Source organism: Macaca mulatta, chromosome 10, assembly GCF_049350105.2.
Source record: "Macaca mulatta isolate MMU2019108-1 chromosome 10, T2T-MMU8v2.0, whole genome shotgun sequence".
Classification (NCBI taxonomy): domain Eukaryota; kingdom Metazoa; phylum Chordata; class Mammalia; order Primates; family Cercopithecidae; genus Macaca; species Macaca mulatta.
The window spans coordinates 5,631,804-5,652,057 of NC_133415.1; the positions used below are offsets into that span (position 1 = coordinate 5,631,804).

Genomic DNA, 20,254 nt, shown 5'->3' on the forward strand with positions numbered 1-20,254 from the left:
GGGGTCTCTAACATATTGAGGAGCCTCATGCTCTTATGTCGAGAGCAAGTTTAGACTGTGGGTCACACGCTGACAGCAGACCTCCTTCACTAGTCTTTCTACAGCCTCACCCTCATCTCATTGATTTCCATGGCTTCACATCATCTATACATAAAACCAATGATTCCAAGTATATATTTCCAGTGCTGATCTGTCTTCTGAGCCCTAGTTTATAGGTTCAACTACTTTTAAAATCATCACCACTTGGATGTCTCAAAAGCATCTCAAACTTCATTTGCCCAAAATGGAATTCTGGATTCTCTTTGCTACAAATAAAACATACACAAGAACTAATCTTCACACTGAACTTTTCCACCCCAGTGAATGGACAATCAACCACCCAGCTGTTCAACAGATCTTAGGAGCTACTCTTGTTGACTTCACGCACCCCACCCTCAACTAGTCCTACGGATCCTCCCTCAGACACATAGTTCCAACTCAAGTCTTTCTCTCCATTTCCACTGCCACCATGCTTGTCTGGATCACTGTCATCAACAGCCCCAGACGCAATTTCTCTACTTTCATTCTTTCTCCTCTCCATTTTCCACACAGCAGCAAGAGTAGTCATTTAAAATTGCAAGCGTAATCTTCACACTTCTCTGCTAAAATTGGCTCAATACCCCCGCGATGTACTTCCAGCAAAATTCGAATTCCTCCCATGGCCTTGAAGACCCTGCATGATCTGATTCCTGCTGTCCCCTCTGATCTGGTCTCATGATGTTCTCCCTGGGCCACCAGGCGCTGGGCCCAATGGCCACCCTCCTGGTCCCTGACCAAGTGAAGCTTTTCCAATCTTGGGGCCTCTGCACTTGCTGCTCCCTATTCCGGGACACTTCTCTGATTCTTTGCACAGCTGGCACGTTTTCAACCTTCTGGCTTTTGCTCAAAAAGAACACCCCAGTTACCATCAACTTGCCTATTTTCTTCATGGCACTTACTACAATATGCAATGCTCTTGTTTTATGTATTTGTTCACTTATTAATAACTTTCTGTCACCCTCACCAGAAGATAATCTTTATGAGAGCAGAGGCCATGTTTGTCTTGTTCACTGTTGTATCCCCAGTGCATGGTACAGTCCTTGAGGGGGAAACTTAGGCTCAGAGTGGTTAAGCAACTTGCTCAAGGCCACAGCTGGCAAGTGAAGTTGAGATTTGAACTTGGGTTTTTCTAATTGCAAGCCTATGTTCTTCCCATAACACTCTCCTTGCTTTACATCTGATACGGTTTGGATTTGTGTCCCTGCCCAATTTTCACGTCCAACTGTAATCCCCAATGCTGAAGGGGGTCCTGATGGAAGGTGACTGGATCACGTAGGTGGATTTCACCCTTGCTGTTCTCATGATAATGAGTTCTCACAAGATCTGGTTGTTTAAAAGTGTGTAGCACCCCATCACCACCCTCACTCTCTTCCTCCTGCTCCAGCCACGTAAGACATCCTGCTTCCCTTTCTGCCATGATCTTAAGTTTCCTGAGGCCTCCCCAGCCATACTTCCTGTATAGCCTGCAGAGCCATGAGTCAATTAAATCTCTTTTCTTTATAAATTACCCAGTCTCAGGTAGTTCTGTATAGCAATGCGAGAACGCACTAATACAACATCCAAAGCCACAGTCCAGGCATTTCTGCTATATTAGTTTTCCACGATTCTGGGAAAAGAAACTATTTTTTCTCACTCATTCTCTTCCAATTAACTATACCAATTAATCACTAAGCATTAACTGCTGTGTGACCTTGAGCATAACTTTTCTGTGACTCAACCTCCTCATTCATATAATGGGATTAATGCCAGGATTAAGCACTTTACACACAGTCACTTGCTTGTTCTCTCATGTGCTCTGATGAGGCAGGTGGTATTATAAGCTGCATTTTCAGTGGGGCTGGAAATGAGAAAATGGAGACACCCAGAGCTTATGGAACCTGCCCATGGTTAAGCAGGAGAAAGAGCAGGGACTGGAACCCAGAATTCTAGCTTCAGAGCTGATATTTTTGGCCAATACACTTTACAAAGTGGTAGAAAAATTAAATCCGTATGATAAAAATTACCTTAGCCCTTGCTTTGGTGACATGAAATAAGCATAGAAATTTGTGAGTAAATGAATAATGTATATGATGTTGTTTAAACAAAAAGAAACATTTAATATGTTTCTAATTTAAGCAAGAATAAATAATTATGGAAAACTATGAAAATTAATTTCCACTGACAGGAATGTCTCTGGTTGAGATGAGGAGAGTCTGAGGGATGAGTTAATACCATAACCACTATGTTTACGGCAAAAGCTTAAAAATTCATGTATATTGTGGATAGTAAATCAAATTCATATTGTGAAATATCACATAATATGTGACCTCAAAATATAAATAAATACATAAAGTGTGTAGGGAAGAGGAAAACAGATATTGTGTCATACAAACACAAGAAAAAAATCTGAATTTTGAAACAAGGTTTTCAATTGATTTTATGTGAACAAGCCAATACGGCTGAAATGATCAGAACCTCGGACAGCACCAAGAGGGCGGTTTCGTTGTTGTTGCCCCCCTGCTGCCCTACAGGCTAGGTTTTACATTAGATCTTAAACGTTAAGGTTCTTCCTCAGCTTTTCTGCATTTAAAAATTCTGCCTCAATTCTACTGCTTCACATGTGAAGCACTTATGTGTAGAACTTACTGACGATGAAAGATTTTTAAAAAAGTTTTCTTTCTGCAAAGACTGGCATTTTTGTTCTAACATCTTTGTTTATTCATTCAATGACAGAAATTAAAGGACAGTAAAAAAAATCATTTTAAGGCCAGGCGCAGTGGCTCATGCCTGTAATCCCAGCATTTTGGGAGGCCGAGGAGGGCGGATCATAAGGTTAGGAGTTTGAGACCAGCCTGGAAACATGGTTAAACCCTGTCTTTACTAAAAATACAAAAATTAGCCAGGCATGATGGTGCATGCCTATAATCCCAGCTACTCAGGAGGCTGAGGCAGAAGAACCGCTTGAACCTGGGAAGCAGAGGTTGCAGTGAACCAAGATTGTGCCACTGCACTCCAGCTTGGGCAACAGAGCAAGATTCTGCCTTGAAAAAAAAAATCATTTAAATAACATTTAAATGTCATGTATTATTAGGGCAGCACATGAATGACTTCAAAAGAGAATGGATATAAGATGCACAATAAAAACATTAATTTTTGATTTAAAGACGTACTAATTGGTAGCCCAAATCATCTCAATCACTTTTTCTATATCCCACTTTGCAAAGGACATGTTTTAGCAGTTTCCAAAGCCTGTGCTTAGATTGTGAAGTTACTGAACAACAACAACAAAATGCATCTCAATGTTAGCTCCTAAAAACAAAAACAAAAACAGAACCACAAAACCAGGACGTTGCATTAGTGCCTTCTCGCATTGCTATACAGAACTCCCTGAGACTGGATAATTTATAAAGAAAAGAAGTTTAATTGGCTCATGGCTCTGCAGGCTATACAGGAAGCATGGCTGGGGAGGCCTCAGGAAACTTAGGATCATGACAGAAGAGGAAGCAGGCATGTCTTACAAGGCTGGGGCAGGAGGATAATGAACAAATATTAATAAATCCTAACAGTTTAGTAAGTTGGTCCTTGAAATCTATGGGGTATTGGTTCCAGGACCTGCTCACTTGGATGCCAAAATCTATAGATGCTCAAGTCTCTGATATGAACCTTCATAGTATTTGCATATAATCTACCCGCATTCTCCCACATACTTTAAATCATCTCCAGATTACTTGTAACACCTAATAAAATGTAAATGCTATGGACATCGTTGTCACCCTGTATTTTAAAATCTGTATTGTTTTTTGTTGTTGTACTACTATTTTATTTTTCCTGAGTATTTTCAATCCCTAGTTGGTTCAATCTGTGGATACAGAACCTATGGATACAGACAGCTGACTGTTTTAAGATTGCAAAAATAAGTATTTTTGAAATCTTCACATCCATTGTTAAAGTATTAAAAAATAATCACTCTGCAAATATTCGGACTCAGTATCAAGCTGAGGAGCCTTCCCCTCTATCTTTTAAAGTGAAGCCAGCTAAAAGCTTTGTCAGCTTGCTCTTGAAAGCAATAATATGGTCACAAAACTTGCTGTGACCATTCTGTCTCTTTACAAATTCTGTAAGGCTGGCCTGCTTTTTTCTTCCTTCTAAATGACTGATTGAGGTGGTGATTAATCCTCTATAGCATGTAAAACAAGGTTCTCAGGAGCTCCGAGTCCACGATAGAGGACAGGCAAGCTGTTGTGCTCAAGAATTAATCCATCCAAGGGAATCAAAGGCAGCCACAATGCAGTCATCAGCATGTTTTCACTATGCAAGCCCCACACTTCCTACTTAGAAAACACATAACCATTACCCCATTCTGTATTCTCACAAGGCTCCCTTTTATTTATTTGTGTTTGTTATTATATAGCTCATACCGACAAGTTTGTGTGATTCCACTGGTGTGCACACATCCATTGAGACAGGAAAAAAAGAAGTGTCTATTGCAAACTTGTTAAAAGGGAAAAGGGACTCCCACTGTTTTTTCCCTTTGGCCAGCCTTCTATTTAGAGGACAGAGCTTTAACTCTTTATGTCCCAGAAGAGAATGACTCCTTTGTGTAATTTTACTTTCGCAAGTGCTTCTTTACTGATGGAAAGTCATAAATGAGAGAAAAACGTTATTCATAGATTGCTGCAATCCTAGAAGCTGATGTGTCTTCAGAGTTACACGGAGTACATTAGATAGCACATGGGAAAACTTTTATTTCATTCTCAACATGCTTAAGCTATTTTTACAAATCAGTTAAAGTATGCCTACACAAAGCTTAGAAGCATTTTATTTGGGAGCAATCAGTATTTTTGTAAAAACTTTTGGACAGGTCTTTATTGTTTTGATTTTGGAAGGTTCAACACGAACTGTGCAAAATCTCTGGATATATTGTTTGGTGATGTGGCTGTTGAAGAAGATAATATGTTTTAAGCATTCACAATGTGACCTCCCCCTAGAGCTTTTGTTAATAATATGAATGATCTGGATTCAGTGAGTTCAGTGGTCATTTAATCCACTCCTACCTCTCATACAGAGATAGACAGACAGATGAACAGACAGACAGATAACTAGATGTCAAATAAACTCCTGCTCCCTAAAAGTACTTTTGTAATTCCAGTGAAGACGTGGCTAAAACTGAGTGGCACCTTCATGAGACTGGTGCTTTTTAAATCAAAGAAGACAGAAATGTACCTTTAATGCTATGGCGCTGCACCAGAGCAGAACATCAGCTATTCCTCCCCCATGACAGAGGCATAAAGCCGGGGAGGACACAGGCATTCACCTTGACACAGAATGGGGCCTGGGATGTCGACTTCTGGGACGAACTGGAACAAGAAGAGTTAAGTGCCCACATGGTCTCTCACCAACCTCGCTCCCTGCCACATTCCAAAGGGATAGGGCTCAGTGACAAGACAGACCAGTACCTAAAATGAAGAGGGAGGGTTCTTGAATTAATTAACTGGAAATGAGTCTTGTCAATGTTTTGGAAAGGCAGAGGGGTGAAAAGAGATTGGTAGAATTAATCACAGTGAGAAACTACTTCAACTGCCTGCCAGAATTCAGAAAACCCAATGAGAAGAGGAATATAAAGAATGATGCTGAGTTGCCATCTGAAGGGACAAACACAGTCCAAGCCAATGTCCAAGTTTTGTCAAATAAGGGTTGTGCCCTCCAAGAGACTGGTTTATTATCTGCTGTCACAGTAAGTACAATATATTCTTTAAATGCATGTTCTATCCAGGGGGACAAAGGCAAACCACAAAGTTACAATAATGCAAAGAAACAAGAGAACGCTCAGTTACTTCCACTTCTAGCTTATACACATTAAACTCCACTACCTAAAAAATTCCTAAGTTCCCGAATTTGTACTTATAAATCTTCAAACACTTGCGATTTCACATACTGCAGAAGATGAAAAATCCATGAAACATATTCCAAATATTCAGGTATTTGGATGCAGTTCATTCACTAAGAAGAAAAAAGAAAGAAATGCAGATATAACAAATCTATTTACAAGATTCATCAGACAAAGGGGGAAAAAACCCAGAACTTTGGTCAGTGATCACAAATAACTTAGAGAAACCTGAAACAATTCATGCAATAGTATTCAAGGAGTTTTGTTTTTTAAACTATAGTGAACATTAACTATCTTTTAAAGAAAATCTAATTCCTATGAGTAACTTACTTTTACACCATGTATACATTTTGATATGCCTTTTATATGTCTCACCCAGAATGAGTTTGAAATTTTATCTGTTTTAAGAAAATGGCAGCATAAAGCCATAACAAAAAAACTGTTTGCAGCTATCTTTAGGGCTTTCCTCGGTAAACCACTAGAGAGGGCACAATTCTCCTATCCATATTCTTACAAAGAGCCTCGTGCTTGAAGCAACGGGGAAGTGGAAACAGCTTTCTACAAACCAAAGGGAAGGACAGTTCCCTTGAGGGTACTTACTGGCTTAGGGGTATCTCTAGTAGATTTCAGGATCAGCTTTTCGCCCTTCTTTTCAACTTCAAAACCCACTTTTTTAAGTAGGGATGCATCTGCCAGCCCCTGTTCCTCCATCTTTGCAATCAAATCTTGGTTTTGGCTGTTGTCTTCAGTAAGGTTTCGGATGGCGTATATCACCCACTGGGTCAGAACTGGAGCCAGAGTGAAGGAATGTGACAACATACTTTCCTGTTTGATAACTTCACATAAGAATTATCAGAAAAGGAGTAGAGGAGCACAGAAACACGGAACATCCAGGATCAATTAACAGGTTTTCTTGAGGATGCATTCTCTGAATGTGCATCTAAACTGCAAACACATTAAAAAGAGGCAATGCATGCATACGCACATACACATCCAACATGCGTGTGTGATGTCCAGCCCCTGGCACCCGGAGATATTTACTCAGTATTTGTTGAATGAATGAACAAGGAAGCAAAGTCTTAGAATAGCTCAAACTGAAGTTTATGAACCCAAGAACACACACACAGGCAAACGTGTGTGCGTGCACACACACACATTCCTTTGTTGAATAATTATGTTACTGACTCACTAGGGAAAGAATAAGAGGAGCACTAAAGAATCAGTCACAAAGATGTCAGGTTAGAATCAGGAAAATCATCTTGTTTAATGGGAGCCCAGTTAGAAATGAGAATTGTTTCCTAGGAGTCACCATGGAATTTCCCGCATTCAGTATTCTAAAGATGAAGCTGGAAGGCCTTTGAAGGATTTGCTGTGTTTAGTTTGAATACTCAGGCTCCTGAAAGCATCAGGGCTCACTGTGCCCAAGTGCTCACCTGGCACGTTCCGCTTGGCAGGAGACCAGAGACAACCTACGAAGACTGGGATAGCATCGCCACATTACTGAGTAGGGCATTTGATTTAATCACCAAGAGCCGTGTAAACTTCATGCAAGCATTAAATTGCTATTATATGTAGTTCTATAAAGGACTGTATAAAAACTACTGCAGGGACCAGTCTTCAGTGGTTGGATTCAGGGACATACATAAGAGACTGCCAAGAGAGGCTGTGTCCCTACTGGGCCTGGCACCCTGATCCAGGGGAACAACAAAGAACCTAGGGTGGAATAAACACTTTTCCAAAGAAAGAGGCCTCCCCGCCCATGAGCAGATAAAGGCATGAAGTCAAACAAGTCCTGTCCCCTGATGATTACCAGATGCTTCCCACCCGGGCATTGCCAATGCCAGAACCAGGGCGTCAGTGTCCCCACAAGGTATCAAACCCTAGAGCTAAAGAGCCAAGTCTTCTGATCTTGTCCTGAACGCCCCTGTGCAACGCTGTGGACCAGTTCTGAGACATTTCTAGCTCCCCCAACATGGCATGGGAACACGGAGAAAACTTTGAACATTCATAAAGCAGGTGCTCTTTCCTGTAGTATCTGGGAAAGAAAATGAGTCCAACAGTCTCTCTCCCTAGTTCAACAGCCTCAAAAGAAAACAGTAAAAATGACTGTCCATTGAAGTCAGACAACTGAAATATACTAAACATGGGCAGCTGTATGCTCAGGAAGAGTTTTTGGGGCTTTAAAAAGGTTGCTCCATCTTAGTCCCTCCAATACCCACCCGGTGAGCTGGCCCAGGGTCCTCTCTGCTTCCCCACTCACAGCACTTAAGCTCCTGGCCTGGGTCTCCCAGCTCCTCCACGGCAGGGGCTGTGGTCGTGTGTTCCTGGGGACTTGGGCCTCGACATGGAGCCTGGCACAAAGCAAAGGACCAACCAGCATGTGCTGAGTGAATGACCTGCTGGTCTTTGGAGGTTTAGCATCAAAACCACTGGTGGGTATAAATGACTGACCTTTTCCAGATGGCAGAGAAAAGGACTGTCAGTGCCCAGCTGATGCTGCTTCTATAATCAGTCATCTGTCTATGGTGGGGAAAACGTTCTCATTTTGTCATTTATCTGTCATTCTCTTGTGACAAAGTCCAGGTCCTTTATATGCCTGCATTTCTTTTCTGGAGACAGAACCTATTCAAATATTCAAATGCATAAATCTTAAATTCGAATATCCACCTCTTTTCCATGATCACTGAACCCACACTTTGTGCCAGCATAGAGAATAAAGATAATGAACCCCGGTATCAAGCACTTACAACATATTCGTGAATTTCTCAACAATGAATTATTTGAATTTCACACCCAGGATGTCACTGGCAATATACAAATTCATTTTCTCACTTTTTGTAGGAAAAGGAGGAGTCAGAGATTATTAGGAGAACTGACTCAAGGAGCAAGAAATATATGTATAAGACTGGGGAATTTTTGTTCATGAGTATAACTCCCTAATGGTAAATGAAAGAAGCATAACAATTCTTTCTGAAACATCCTGGTTATTCACTTAAATATAATTAAAGTAGGAAAGTTGAAATTCCCAATAATGCATTCAGACCTCCTGAGATCAGAGGGGTGGTTGGCTCAGAAACTGAAGAGTCTGGTGCCAGCACTGTCACTGCCAGCAGCAAACACAGGATGTCTCTGGAGGAAAGGGACTATCAAAGTGCTCCACTCCAGGGCACGTGAGACCCCGCCAGACGGCCCCTACCAACCTCTCCTGCCAGACACCCTCATCTCTCAGGTTCTGGCAATGTCACAATGCTGGCCTCGCCTCTGTCTTTGCACACACAAATCCCTGACCTGGGATGTGCTTTCCTCACTGCTGCTTCTTTTCTCATGGGGCACACTTAGGCTTCGAGACTCAGCAAAGTATCACAGTCTCCCGGAAGCCTTCCCTGTCTAAGCTACCCCGTGACACCTGCTTAAATTAGGTGCACCTGCTGTCTGTTGCCAATGCAGTCTCTCTTTTTTTTTTTTTAACAGTTCTCATCACACTGCACTGTACTCATCTGTTTATGAGTTTGTGAGCTCCTCGAGCGCAGGAGTCCCATCTAATTGACTTCGATATCCTAGCACCGAGTCTAGTTCCCAGCACAAGCTGCATGTTCAATACGTACTTATTGAAATTGTATCTTGAAAGCCTAGGCTCAAGTGATCCTCTTGCCTCAGCCTCCTGAATAGCTGGGACTACAGCCACCATGTCTGGCCTTATTGAAATTATGTAAGCTATGACTCTTTGTTTATATTTCTGTATGCCCTAATGCACTGTGAACTCCTCGCAACAAGCCCAGTGGTACTCACTTCTCTGTGCTCTGTCCCTAGCGTGGTGCTGGGAAATGTTTGCTAAATGAACAAATGCAAGCATGCTATCTCTCATTCACCACGTGGGTGGGGCCACGGTGGCACTGCAGCGACCCACAGGCTGTGTTTTTGCCTCCTGTTCTTGGTGTGGTTTCCCGACCCAGGGCTTTTTAGCGTTTGAGAGATTAGATGAAAGTAAACCGATAAAAACGCAACCCAGGCAAGGAGGCTGGACTGCGTAAATAAAAGGTCCACAACAACAAAACACCAGAATTCCCATGTAGATGGGAGCAAAGAGTGGATTTTAATCTGTTCATCTTGGGGTTGGAGGGCAACATTTCTATCACATTTTGTGAAAATACTGTTATCATGGTATTTTAATAGCAACCCACCCTTAAAGTGTTTGGTAGTTAATTTCTGTAGAATACAAACTTACACAATGCCCGCTTTATATATAAGACAAGTGGAGCACAGAAAGAATGAGACTGCAGAAAAGCCCTCTTGGAGATGAAGGGTTGCCAGGTGTCTCCCTCAAACAGGGGCACCGCTTGCAGCTGGGGTGATAGGTCCTGCTCAGCCCTCTGCAGCCCCAGGCTTCAGGCATACGACCTCAGGAACAAAATATGATGGTCCAGTATTTCACAAGGAGCAGATTCTTGGCATAGCCACTGACCTGACAACCTAACGGAGGAAGCACTGAAGCCCAAAGCAGAAAACGCACTTTTGTCTTCTTCCAAAATTAGTACCAAAGTGCAAAAAGATGTAAGCCAAGGAAGTGTGAAAGGCTGAGAAGAAATAGGGCCACAAGACCACTCTGGAATCAACCCCTTTTCAGGGCCTTGAAAATCAGAAATAACAACCATGCCAATAATAGTAAACCTCAACACTTTTCATTTAAATATACATTTAATACTCTTACGTATTTTAAGTGAAATTCATCTTTCCTTCCGGTTTAAGGAGGACTTCATGAAGGCAGAACCCCTATGCATTCTTCTTAGGTAGACGTGAAGTTTGCTCCACTGCCCCCTCTAAGTGAGCACCAACATTTTGGGGTTTGTGTTGTCTATCTGTAAATCAAATACTACACAAACCTCCTCTAATCTGTTCCTATTTCCAGTGAGAACATTTTAGCACTGCTGTCTTGGGTTCTAGACTTAATCGTAATCACAAAATCAATTTTTCATAGTTGTTTCTTTCACGAAATTTGAGTTGAAAATAAAAACATTGTAAAATACAGCCCTAGAGAGCATGTCTGGTCCACAGCCCTGGGTCATGAATATGCATGCCACTCCTTGTTAGAGTGCAGCCTGTGCAGACCTAGACAGTCTGAAGTGTCATGAGAGAGATTAAAGCAAGTCTCAGTTAATATTCACATTGCCCTCTTGTTCCCTCTCTAAAGGGACAGAGAGAAAGAAAGAGTAGGGGAGAAAATTAAACATCTTCTAAAGTCTCTAATCCTACCAACATCTGAAGTGCTTTATTGTATGCTTAGCTTTAGAAAGAGAGCTTCTAACGTTTCCATAGCTACTACAAATAGAAGGCATGAGCCTGTTTGTTGCAAAACTGCCTTGAAAGAACCCTGCAATCAGCACTAGAGCGGGACTTGATGGTGCTGGCCAGCTCTTCAGCAGGGGACTCTGGGGTCTTGACCCAGGCCACCAAGACCACAGCGTCAGTAAAGCACCTTGTACTGCTGAATGGCCGAGGCAGCACTGCACTGGGCCTCAGCTGGTTCAACACACGGCGTAACACTAAACTGGGTGGTCTTGTACCAGCAAGGGGATAAGATATTAGCAGGGGAGAAGAACATAGGCTGGGAAACAGCATGATACAGAAAAACAATCCATGGTAAGGGTTTTAATGACCAGCAGATTGATGTGCCAAGCTCACTTTTAAAGTACAGTCGGGTAAGCTGAAATGTTAAAACTGGAATTGTCTGATGAGACAGATTCCATCAAGCTAAACTATTCTTTCAGCTATCAAAATCAGTGCTACTTAAAGTCCTGTACATCATTAAATGTAGACTCCAGGGCGACAGGAACTCTGTTCTGGTCACTGCTCTGTCGGTGTTTAGAAGACTGCTAAGAACAGGGGTCAGCAAATCATGGCCTGTGCTTTTTATGACAGCAAACTAAAAACAGTTTTAATATATTTAGATGATTGGAAAAAAATCTGAAGAATACTGATTTCTGACACATGAAAATTATTTGAAATTCAAATGTCAGTATCCATAAATAAAGTTCTACAGCACACAGCCACGCCCATCACTTGCCTGTGTCAGCGGCTGCTGTCACACTGCAAGGGCAGGGTGGAGGAGCTGCCAAGAGATAGCACGGCCTGCAGAGCCAAAATATTTACTATGTGGCCCTTCACAGAAAAGGTGTGCCAACTTCCGGCCTAGAACATGGGAAGCACCAATGAATATTTGTTGAATTAATAAATAAACAGGCCAGGAGCAGTGGCTCACGCCTGTAATCCCAACACTTTGGGAGGCGGAGGTGGGTGGATCACGAGGTCAGGAGTTTGAGACCAGCATGGCCAACATGGTGAAACCCCATTTCTACTAAAAATACAAAAAAATCAGCTGGGCGTGGTGGTGAGCTGCCTGCAGTCCCAGTTACTCGGGAGGCTGAGGCAGAAGAATCGCTTAAACCCGGGAGGCAGAGGTTGCAGTGAGCCGAGACTGTGCCACTGCACTCCAGCCTAGGTGACAGAGCAAGACTCTGTCTCAAAAATAAGTAAATAAATAAACCAACCCTAAAAAGTACTGGCATTGAAAAAATATGCATTATGTAAATTAAAATGATTTAAATGTGTTAAAAGACTTTTCATGATGTTCTGATATATATGGACTTTGTTTATAATATCTGTATAACAGATACATATATTATATGTAATATGTTTATTTAATTTTTGCATCCAGGATATATATTTTAAAACTCTTTTTAGATAACAAACCCATGAAGGCAAGGGATTTGTGTATTGCAGGGCTTTCCAAAGTACACTGTGGAGCAGGGAGGGGCACACAATTAGAACCTCTCCCAGAGCTGGCCTGCACAGAGCATGGTCAGCACCGGCAAGCCTACTCCACCCAGGCTTTTACAAACCTGTGTAATTATCTGCCCTGTTAGAAAAAGGTTTTCCTAGATGAAGATGCTTCACAAATCCCTTGTCACATCTAAACAAATATCTTCTCGGACCATGGTAAAAATGTAGAGTTTTTTAGAGTGCAAAGTAGTAGTTCAGTTTAAAAACTGTTCTCAAAATGTGTTATATTGCTACAAACCAAAATACTTTAAAATAATGCCAATTTCTGTCAGCCAAAGAAGAAAACACGCTAAGAGTGTGGCCCTGAAAAGGCAACCCCCTCACCCCATCTCACCCCAGTACATTCCCAGGGGAGTGTCCTCAATGACCTTGTCCCTGTTCTCTGAGAACTTTCTTACTGAGAGGAAAAAAGACACTTCCCAAAGTGCTGCCCAGGGAGCCCCGGGCTTCCTGGAGTTTCATGGGACTCGTGCTACCCGTTGGGACCACCTCCTTAAAAAGAAGAGCTCCCGCTCGCAGGGTGCTGGAGAGTAAGGCAGGGGGCTGGAGAGAGGGAGGGGCCAGACAACATGGAGGTCCTGGGGCAGAGATACATCTGAAGATCCCCTGACTTTTGCAAGGGGCCACAAATTTTTCAGAATAAACTCAAATGTCAAGAGATATTTTCATTGCTTTCTAAAGTTCATTTTACTTCCACCTTCATCTGTCATGATTATCTTTTCTTCTCAACTCTCATTTATGTCACTGGTCCCACTGCATACTCTTCTCATTCAGAAAATTAAAGTAGAAGTCTAATTTATGGTACAGATTCTACACAGGGTCTCCCTGCGTGACGCTGAAAACTATGTGTGCAATACCCACCACAAACCACCCATTTTGGCTCCCTCTTCCTTCTCTAAATTGTTGGTCTATCTGGTATCTAATTTCCCTCTGAGTTTTTATATTTTAATACGAGAGAACATTTGTGCTTCAAATGTTTCCATGCAGTGCTGTATGTCCTGTTCTATGTTTTATAGCCTGTTATGCCTTAATAGCATTTAAAAATAAAAGTTAAAATCACGACTATGTATACCCTCCAATTTGCCAATTAATGGCTAATTGCTAATACTGAAAGTGTTAAAAAAAATACTAAAAGAAGGCAGAGAAATAATTGTCAGACTTGTATTATAGGTTACAATCTGAAGAATACAGAATAAGATTTGCATTTAATACACACTATAAGAAGGAGCAGTTTCAGTCTTTCCCGAGGGAAAAAACCATCTCAGTAACACCCCTGCACTGAAAGCTGAGGCTGCTTCTCGGCTTCTAGGCCATAAGGGAAGTGGTACATAGGCCCCATAAAACACTGCTGAGTTTTGACAGAACTACATTTCATACCTCTGTCCACTAGAGATTTTACCTCTGTGCATAACCCAAATCAGTACTTTATTAAAGATGCTGAAACGAAGGCCAATCCACTGTCCTTGCTTGGCACAATGTACATTTCATCAATTGTAAAGGGAGAGGGGAGATGTTCCTGACTTCACGGGCCTCCTCTCTGAAGCCTGAAACCTCTCTCTCTACAAGGCTCACACTTCCTCCACTGCGTCTCGTGGGCCTAAACGAAGGGCTGTGGCACCAGTGCACTGTCCAGGCCTTGCTGGGCGTGTGCTCTCCATCCCTCACCAGTCCCAGATGTGAAAGCTCAAGCGCCCACGCCAGGCAAAAGCAGGACCCATGAGCCCACGCCAGGCAAAGCAGGACCCATGAGCCCATCCATCTGGCAGTGAAGTCATGGGAAGATGACCTGTGCCCTGCACAATCATCGCACACACTGCCCACTCCAAAAGCTTCTGTGGCCAACGGAGGGCCATGCTCACAGGTACCTCACATTCACGGGGTTTTGGCGGTGAAGGATCCTGTGGCAATGAAACTAATTTTGTACATGACATGCTCTGGAATCATTTTACTGACCACTTCAAAGCACAGCGTGGTACGAAGCAGTCACAGTCTGGCAGCCCCATCACACACAGGTTTCAGGGTCAGAAACAACCAATACCACTTCTAACTTAAACCACACGAAAGGGTTTTGGGGCCATGAAATAGTTCCAGTTGGATTTGGGGCAGCACTCCAATGTCACATCTGAGACTCGGAAGGAGCCACTGTATGCAGCATGGTTAACAGAGTGCCTGGCACACCCATGCACACTGCAGATATTCAGGCCACGGTGCACGAGCTCTGACTCCAGAGAATGTGTGCTCACCGTGTGCTCAGACTCCTATCTTACTAGTCCTTGCAGCTCCTGGCTACAGTACGAGTGTTTAAAATATTTGCCCGTTGGTGCCTGGCTTTGATCTACTTATGAAGGGGTAGCTCCCAGAGTTCTGTCAGATCTGGGCTGTAAGGGAGGTGTGATTTAATAAATGCATGTGGATATACAGCCACGATACAATGTCAGCCTTCACACTGCAGGAGACAGTTGTAGGGGAGCAGCATTCTGGGGACAATAAACTTCTAAAGTAAACAACAGGGCTCAGTGTCTCCACACACAACCCGGGAAGCTGCCAGTAGTACACTGCCCCGATGGTGGCAGGGGAAGCCCTAACGATAGGGGGATTTATGCTTGTGAGTCAATGGAAGCCCAGTAGAAACAGGGGAAGTGTCAGGCCTCGCCTGCCAGGTAAAGAGGATGTTTACCAAGTACCTGGTGATCTCTGGGATCAGTGGTCAGATAATAAGCTGGCCCCACTGAATTTCTGTTCCTGGAGCACACTGCCACTCTCAAGGCAAGCGAAGCTTTGTACATTTAAGTGTCTCTCACATAAGCAAAGACTGAAAATGAGATTGTCAGTTTACCTTCACAAAATAGTAACATGAGTAAAACTAATAAAGGTAACAGCAGCAGTTGTCACATTCTAGGACACAGGATGTGCCAGGGGCTGTTCTAAGTGTGAAAGCATTCAATCCTCACAAACTCTCTATGTGGTAGATGTTTGTTACTGTCCTCATTCTACTGATGAGAAAACTAAGACACACAGAGGCGAACATGGCCAAGGTCCCGCAACTGAATGTGTTCGAGGTGGATTTGGAAATAGGCAGTCAGGCTCCAGCATCCGCTCCCCGATCGCGATGCCATATCGCTGCTAAGTATGCTCTCATGACCAGTCCATCCAGAGAGACCTCTGGAGGGCAGAGCAGTTCTTCTTCCGTGTTGCTATGACTACACGTTTCTGAGCTATGCCTGCAAACCAGTACAAGGAGCGGTAGGTTTTATGATACATGAAATACATCCTTTTCTCTTCAAAGAAATCCCAAGTGATAAAATAAACTTGCAAATACCAGTCAGAGTAACTATCTCTGCAAAATACCTTTAGAACTAGCTAATAATTCAAAGTGAAATAAAAATTTAGAGCAGAAAAAGTAAACCCACCTAAGTTATGAGACATTAGTGTTCGTCTAGCACTGTTGGTATTTCAAAATTAATGAAGTACAGCCAAGGATCAAAAATAGTTCTAAGTTAGAAAGGATTAAATGAAGAACATGAACAGGGTGGAGCTTCTGGCGATTTAGAACAGGCAAGACACAGCAGGCCCTGAGGAGTCAGGGAGCGCTCTTATGCTGTACACACCAGTGTCTGGGCATTTGGTAGCACTTGCTCCAATGGCATTAGTTACCATGACCATCCTGACCTGCCTCCTCACCCCGCCTCCCCCGACACCTCCAGCAGCTCCCAGGAAGTCGGTGGTCAAGGGTAGGGAGGGTTTGCAGGGTGAAGAGGCACAGATACCAGATGCATGCGCTTCCCAAGGACTCTACTATGCTGAAAAGTCAACACAGGAGCGAGGTTCTCATTTCATACTGTCTGCTTTCCCTTATAACAGTAATAGGTGACTCAAGAGTTACCTGCAGTCTGATTGGATTTCTTTCAACAAGGAGATCTCAATTCTAATTTATCCTCATCAGGGGAGGAACACTACTATATCCATTTAAAGTGAGGACAACCTTCAGCAGAAAGGTATAATACATAAATAACTCCAATATTAATTATAACACTTTAGACTATTTAAAAGCCAAGTGGTCACGCTGGTGACACTTAGTTCTAAAACTCTCCCTTGATGCATATCCCTCTAACAAATTTCTGAAGTACTGAATATTTCATTTTGGGGAGAAAATTCATTCAATTACAGAAACTTAATACTTTAACACTGTTTTCCTCTTCTCTATAAACAACACACCTCTTGATATTTAGACTGGCATTGGAGCAAGGGATTTAGATATGAACAAAAATTTAAACTGTTAATCTTACATCTGAGTGTCTCTCAAGAATTTAATCGTGATCTATTCATTCATTTAACAAATACGAAGGCAAAATGCTCAATACCAGTAAGACAACGGCTAACAGGATAGTCCAGTCCCTGCCCTTGGGGCGTTTACATTCTAGCACTTGCAGAGGCAGGCCCTAAACCAAAAAACAAAGTCTGAAAGGGGTGACAGAGTATAATCACAAGAGGACAACTTGGGGAAAGAGGAGAGTTAGGGAAGGCCTCTCTGAGGAATTAACATCAGAGCTGAAACTCAAAGGATGAAAAGAAGCCAGACCCCTGGAGAGCTGAGGAAGAGGCTGCGGACGGGAGCAGGCCACAGAGCGCCTCCACAGGAACACTGATGAGAAAAACTTGTATGGCTGGGAAGAATGAGTGAGGGAGAGTGGATAAAATGAAGTAGAAGTCAGTCAAAGCCAGCTCTTTCAGGGATTCTTAGGCTATGGTAAGGAGCTTGCTGTACTGCATTCTAACACAATGAGAACTCATCAAAAGAGCTGAAGTAGAAAAATTAAGAAGCTCGTGGGGGCAGCTGCGTGGAGAGTGGAACAAGGGAACAGGAGTTTATAATGGCGAGAATAAGATTTTGGAGTAATACAGACTTGGGTTCAATTCCAGCTCTGCCATTTTACAAGCCGTATGGCTTTGGGCAATTTACACAACTTTACCAAGGCAGTCGTTCCACCTATAAACTTGGACAGGTAGTGGGTACAGGTGACAGAAGGAGGTGTTTGCCATGTGCACAACACACTCAGTGCACCTGAGAGCCATGGGTGCAGTGGAGTTCCAGCACAGGCCCTGGACAGGCTTATAGGCCACCGTGCTCCTCTATTAGGCATGTGACTTCACATCCTTTCGCCAATGAGGGGGAGACGAAATGATCTCTCAGTATGTCAAATGATAGTACAGAAAAGCGATTATGTTCTTGGGCCTTGTGAGCAGTAAGTTGAGGTTCAAATTGCATTGCCGTTCCGCTGCCAAACAGCTGGTGGTCCTAGCCAGTTATAAAACCATTTGCCTAAATTCCCTCCTCTATAAAATGAAGATAAAAATACTGTTTCATAGGATGGACACAAAGAAGAAATAAGATCACAATGCAAGGCACGAAAGAGGCACTCAATGTCAGATATTACTGTTAAACAGACAGAACTGTTTGCTTTTTTTTGACCCCGAAGAATGATTAATTAGAAAACTATACTGTGCTTAGGCCCCTGATGAGGATCTGAGACATACAGGAGAAGTCTGAGGTACAGTTGCTGCCTACATTTATTTTCCTCCAAAATTTTTGTTTTACTATGGTCAAGTACACAAAACATAAAATTTCACATCCTAACTATATTAAAGAGCACACTTTGGTAGAGTTAAACACATTCACAACAATGTGTGTCTATCACTACCATCCATCTCCGCAACTCTTATCTTGTAAACGGAAACTCAGTCCCCATTAAACAGTAATTCCCTTTTTTCCCTCCCCTCAACCGCTGGCAAGCACTCTACTTTCTGTCTCCGTGATTTTGACTACTCTAAGTACCTCTTATAAATAAGCTGACACAGTATGACTGGCTTATTTCACTAAGCATAAGGTCCTCAGGGTTCATCCATCTTGTACTGTGTGTCAGAACTGCCTTCCTTTTAAGGCTGAATCATATTCCATTAAATGTAAAGGCCACATTTTGTTTATCCACTCACCCTTTGGTGGACACCTGGGTTGCTTCTACCTTTCGGCTACTGCACATAATGCTGCTAGGGACACGGTGTACAAATACTTCTTTGAGACACTATTTTCAATTCTTTTGGGTATATACCCATAAGTGGAATTGCTAAATCACATATATAGTAATTCTATCTTTAACTTTTTGGGGACTTGCCAAACCATTTTCCACAATGGCTGCACTATTTTACATTCCCATCACTAATGCATGGGAGTTCTGATTTCTCCACATTCATGCCAATACTTGTTTTTTTTTTTTTTTTTCCTTGTTTTGTATAGTGACCTTCTTAATGGGTGTGAGGTGGTATCTCATTGTGGTTTTGATTTGCATTTTCCTCACGATTAGTGATGCTGAGTATATTTTCATATGCTTCTTGGCCATTTGTATATCTTACTGGAGAAATGTGTACTCAGACTTTTGTCCATTTTTGAATCAGGCTGTTTTATTGTTGTTAAGTTTATGAATTCTCTCTATATTTTAGATATCTGTCCCTTATCAAATAAATAATTTGCAAATATTTTCTCCCATTCTGTGGATTACATTTTTACTCTGTTGAATGATTCTTTTGATGCAAAATATTTTAAAATTTTCATGTGGTCCAATTTGTCATTTTTCCTTTTGCTGTCTGTGCCTTTGGTATCACATCCAATAAATAATTGCCAAATTCAATGTCATGTGAAGCTTCTGCCCTGTATTTTCATCTAAGATTCTTACATTTAATCCACTTTGAGTTAATTTTTGTATATGATGTTAGGTAAGGGTTCGGCTTCATTCTTTCGCACCTGGATACCTAGCTTCCTTAGCACCATCTATTGAAAAGACTGCCTCTTCTCCACCGAATGGTGTTGTCATCCTTTTCAACAATCATTTGACTATATTTGTGGATATTTACTTCCGGATTCTCTATTCTGTCCCATTAGTCCAGATGTCTGTCTTCGTGTCAGTAACACACTGTTTTGATTATTGTAGCTTTATTATAAGTTTCAATAAGTTATTATAAGCTGGAAGTGTGAGTCTTCCAGCTCTGTTCTTCTCATATATTGTTTTGGCTATTCAATGTCCCTTGAGATTCCATATGAAGTTTACAATGGGTTTTTCTATTTCTGCAAAAAATTTCATTGGAACATTAACATGACTTGCATTAAATCTGTAATTGCTTTGAGTAGTACTGACATCTTAACAATATTGTTTTTCAACACATGAACATGGGATGTGTTCCCATTTTTGTCTCCTTTAATTTCTTTCAGCAATGTTTTAGAGTTTTCATGGTACAAGTCTTTCACCTCCTTGAGTAAGTTAATTCCTAAGTACTTTATTATTTTTGATGCTATTATAAAAGGAATTACTTTTGTAATTTCCATTCCAGGTCAGTATTAGTAAATAGAATGCAACTGATTTTTGTGTGTTGACTTTAGATAGTGCTACTTTACTGAATTCATTAAAACATGAGTTTTAATGG

The 20,254-nt window shown here is 42.0% G+C and overlaps 1 protein-coding gene across 1 annotated transcript in view; it reads right to left on the reverse strand.

Moving 5' to 3' along the window:
* Nucleotides 1-4,881: 4,881 nt before the first annotated feature.
* Nucleotides 4,882-20,254, reverse strand: part of ATXN10 (ataxin 10) — a gene marked incomplete in the record, with an annotated part of 184,556 nt that continues 169,183 nt past the window's right edge. Inside the window, 2 exon segments of the mRNA NM_001260745.1 lie at nt 4,882-6,057; nt 6,545-6,732. Coding sequence (NP_001247674.1) covers nt 6,055-6,057; nt 6,545-6,732 — 191 coding nt within the window.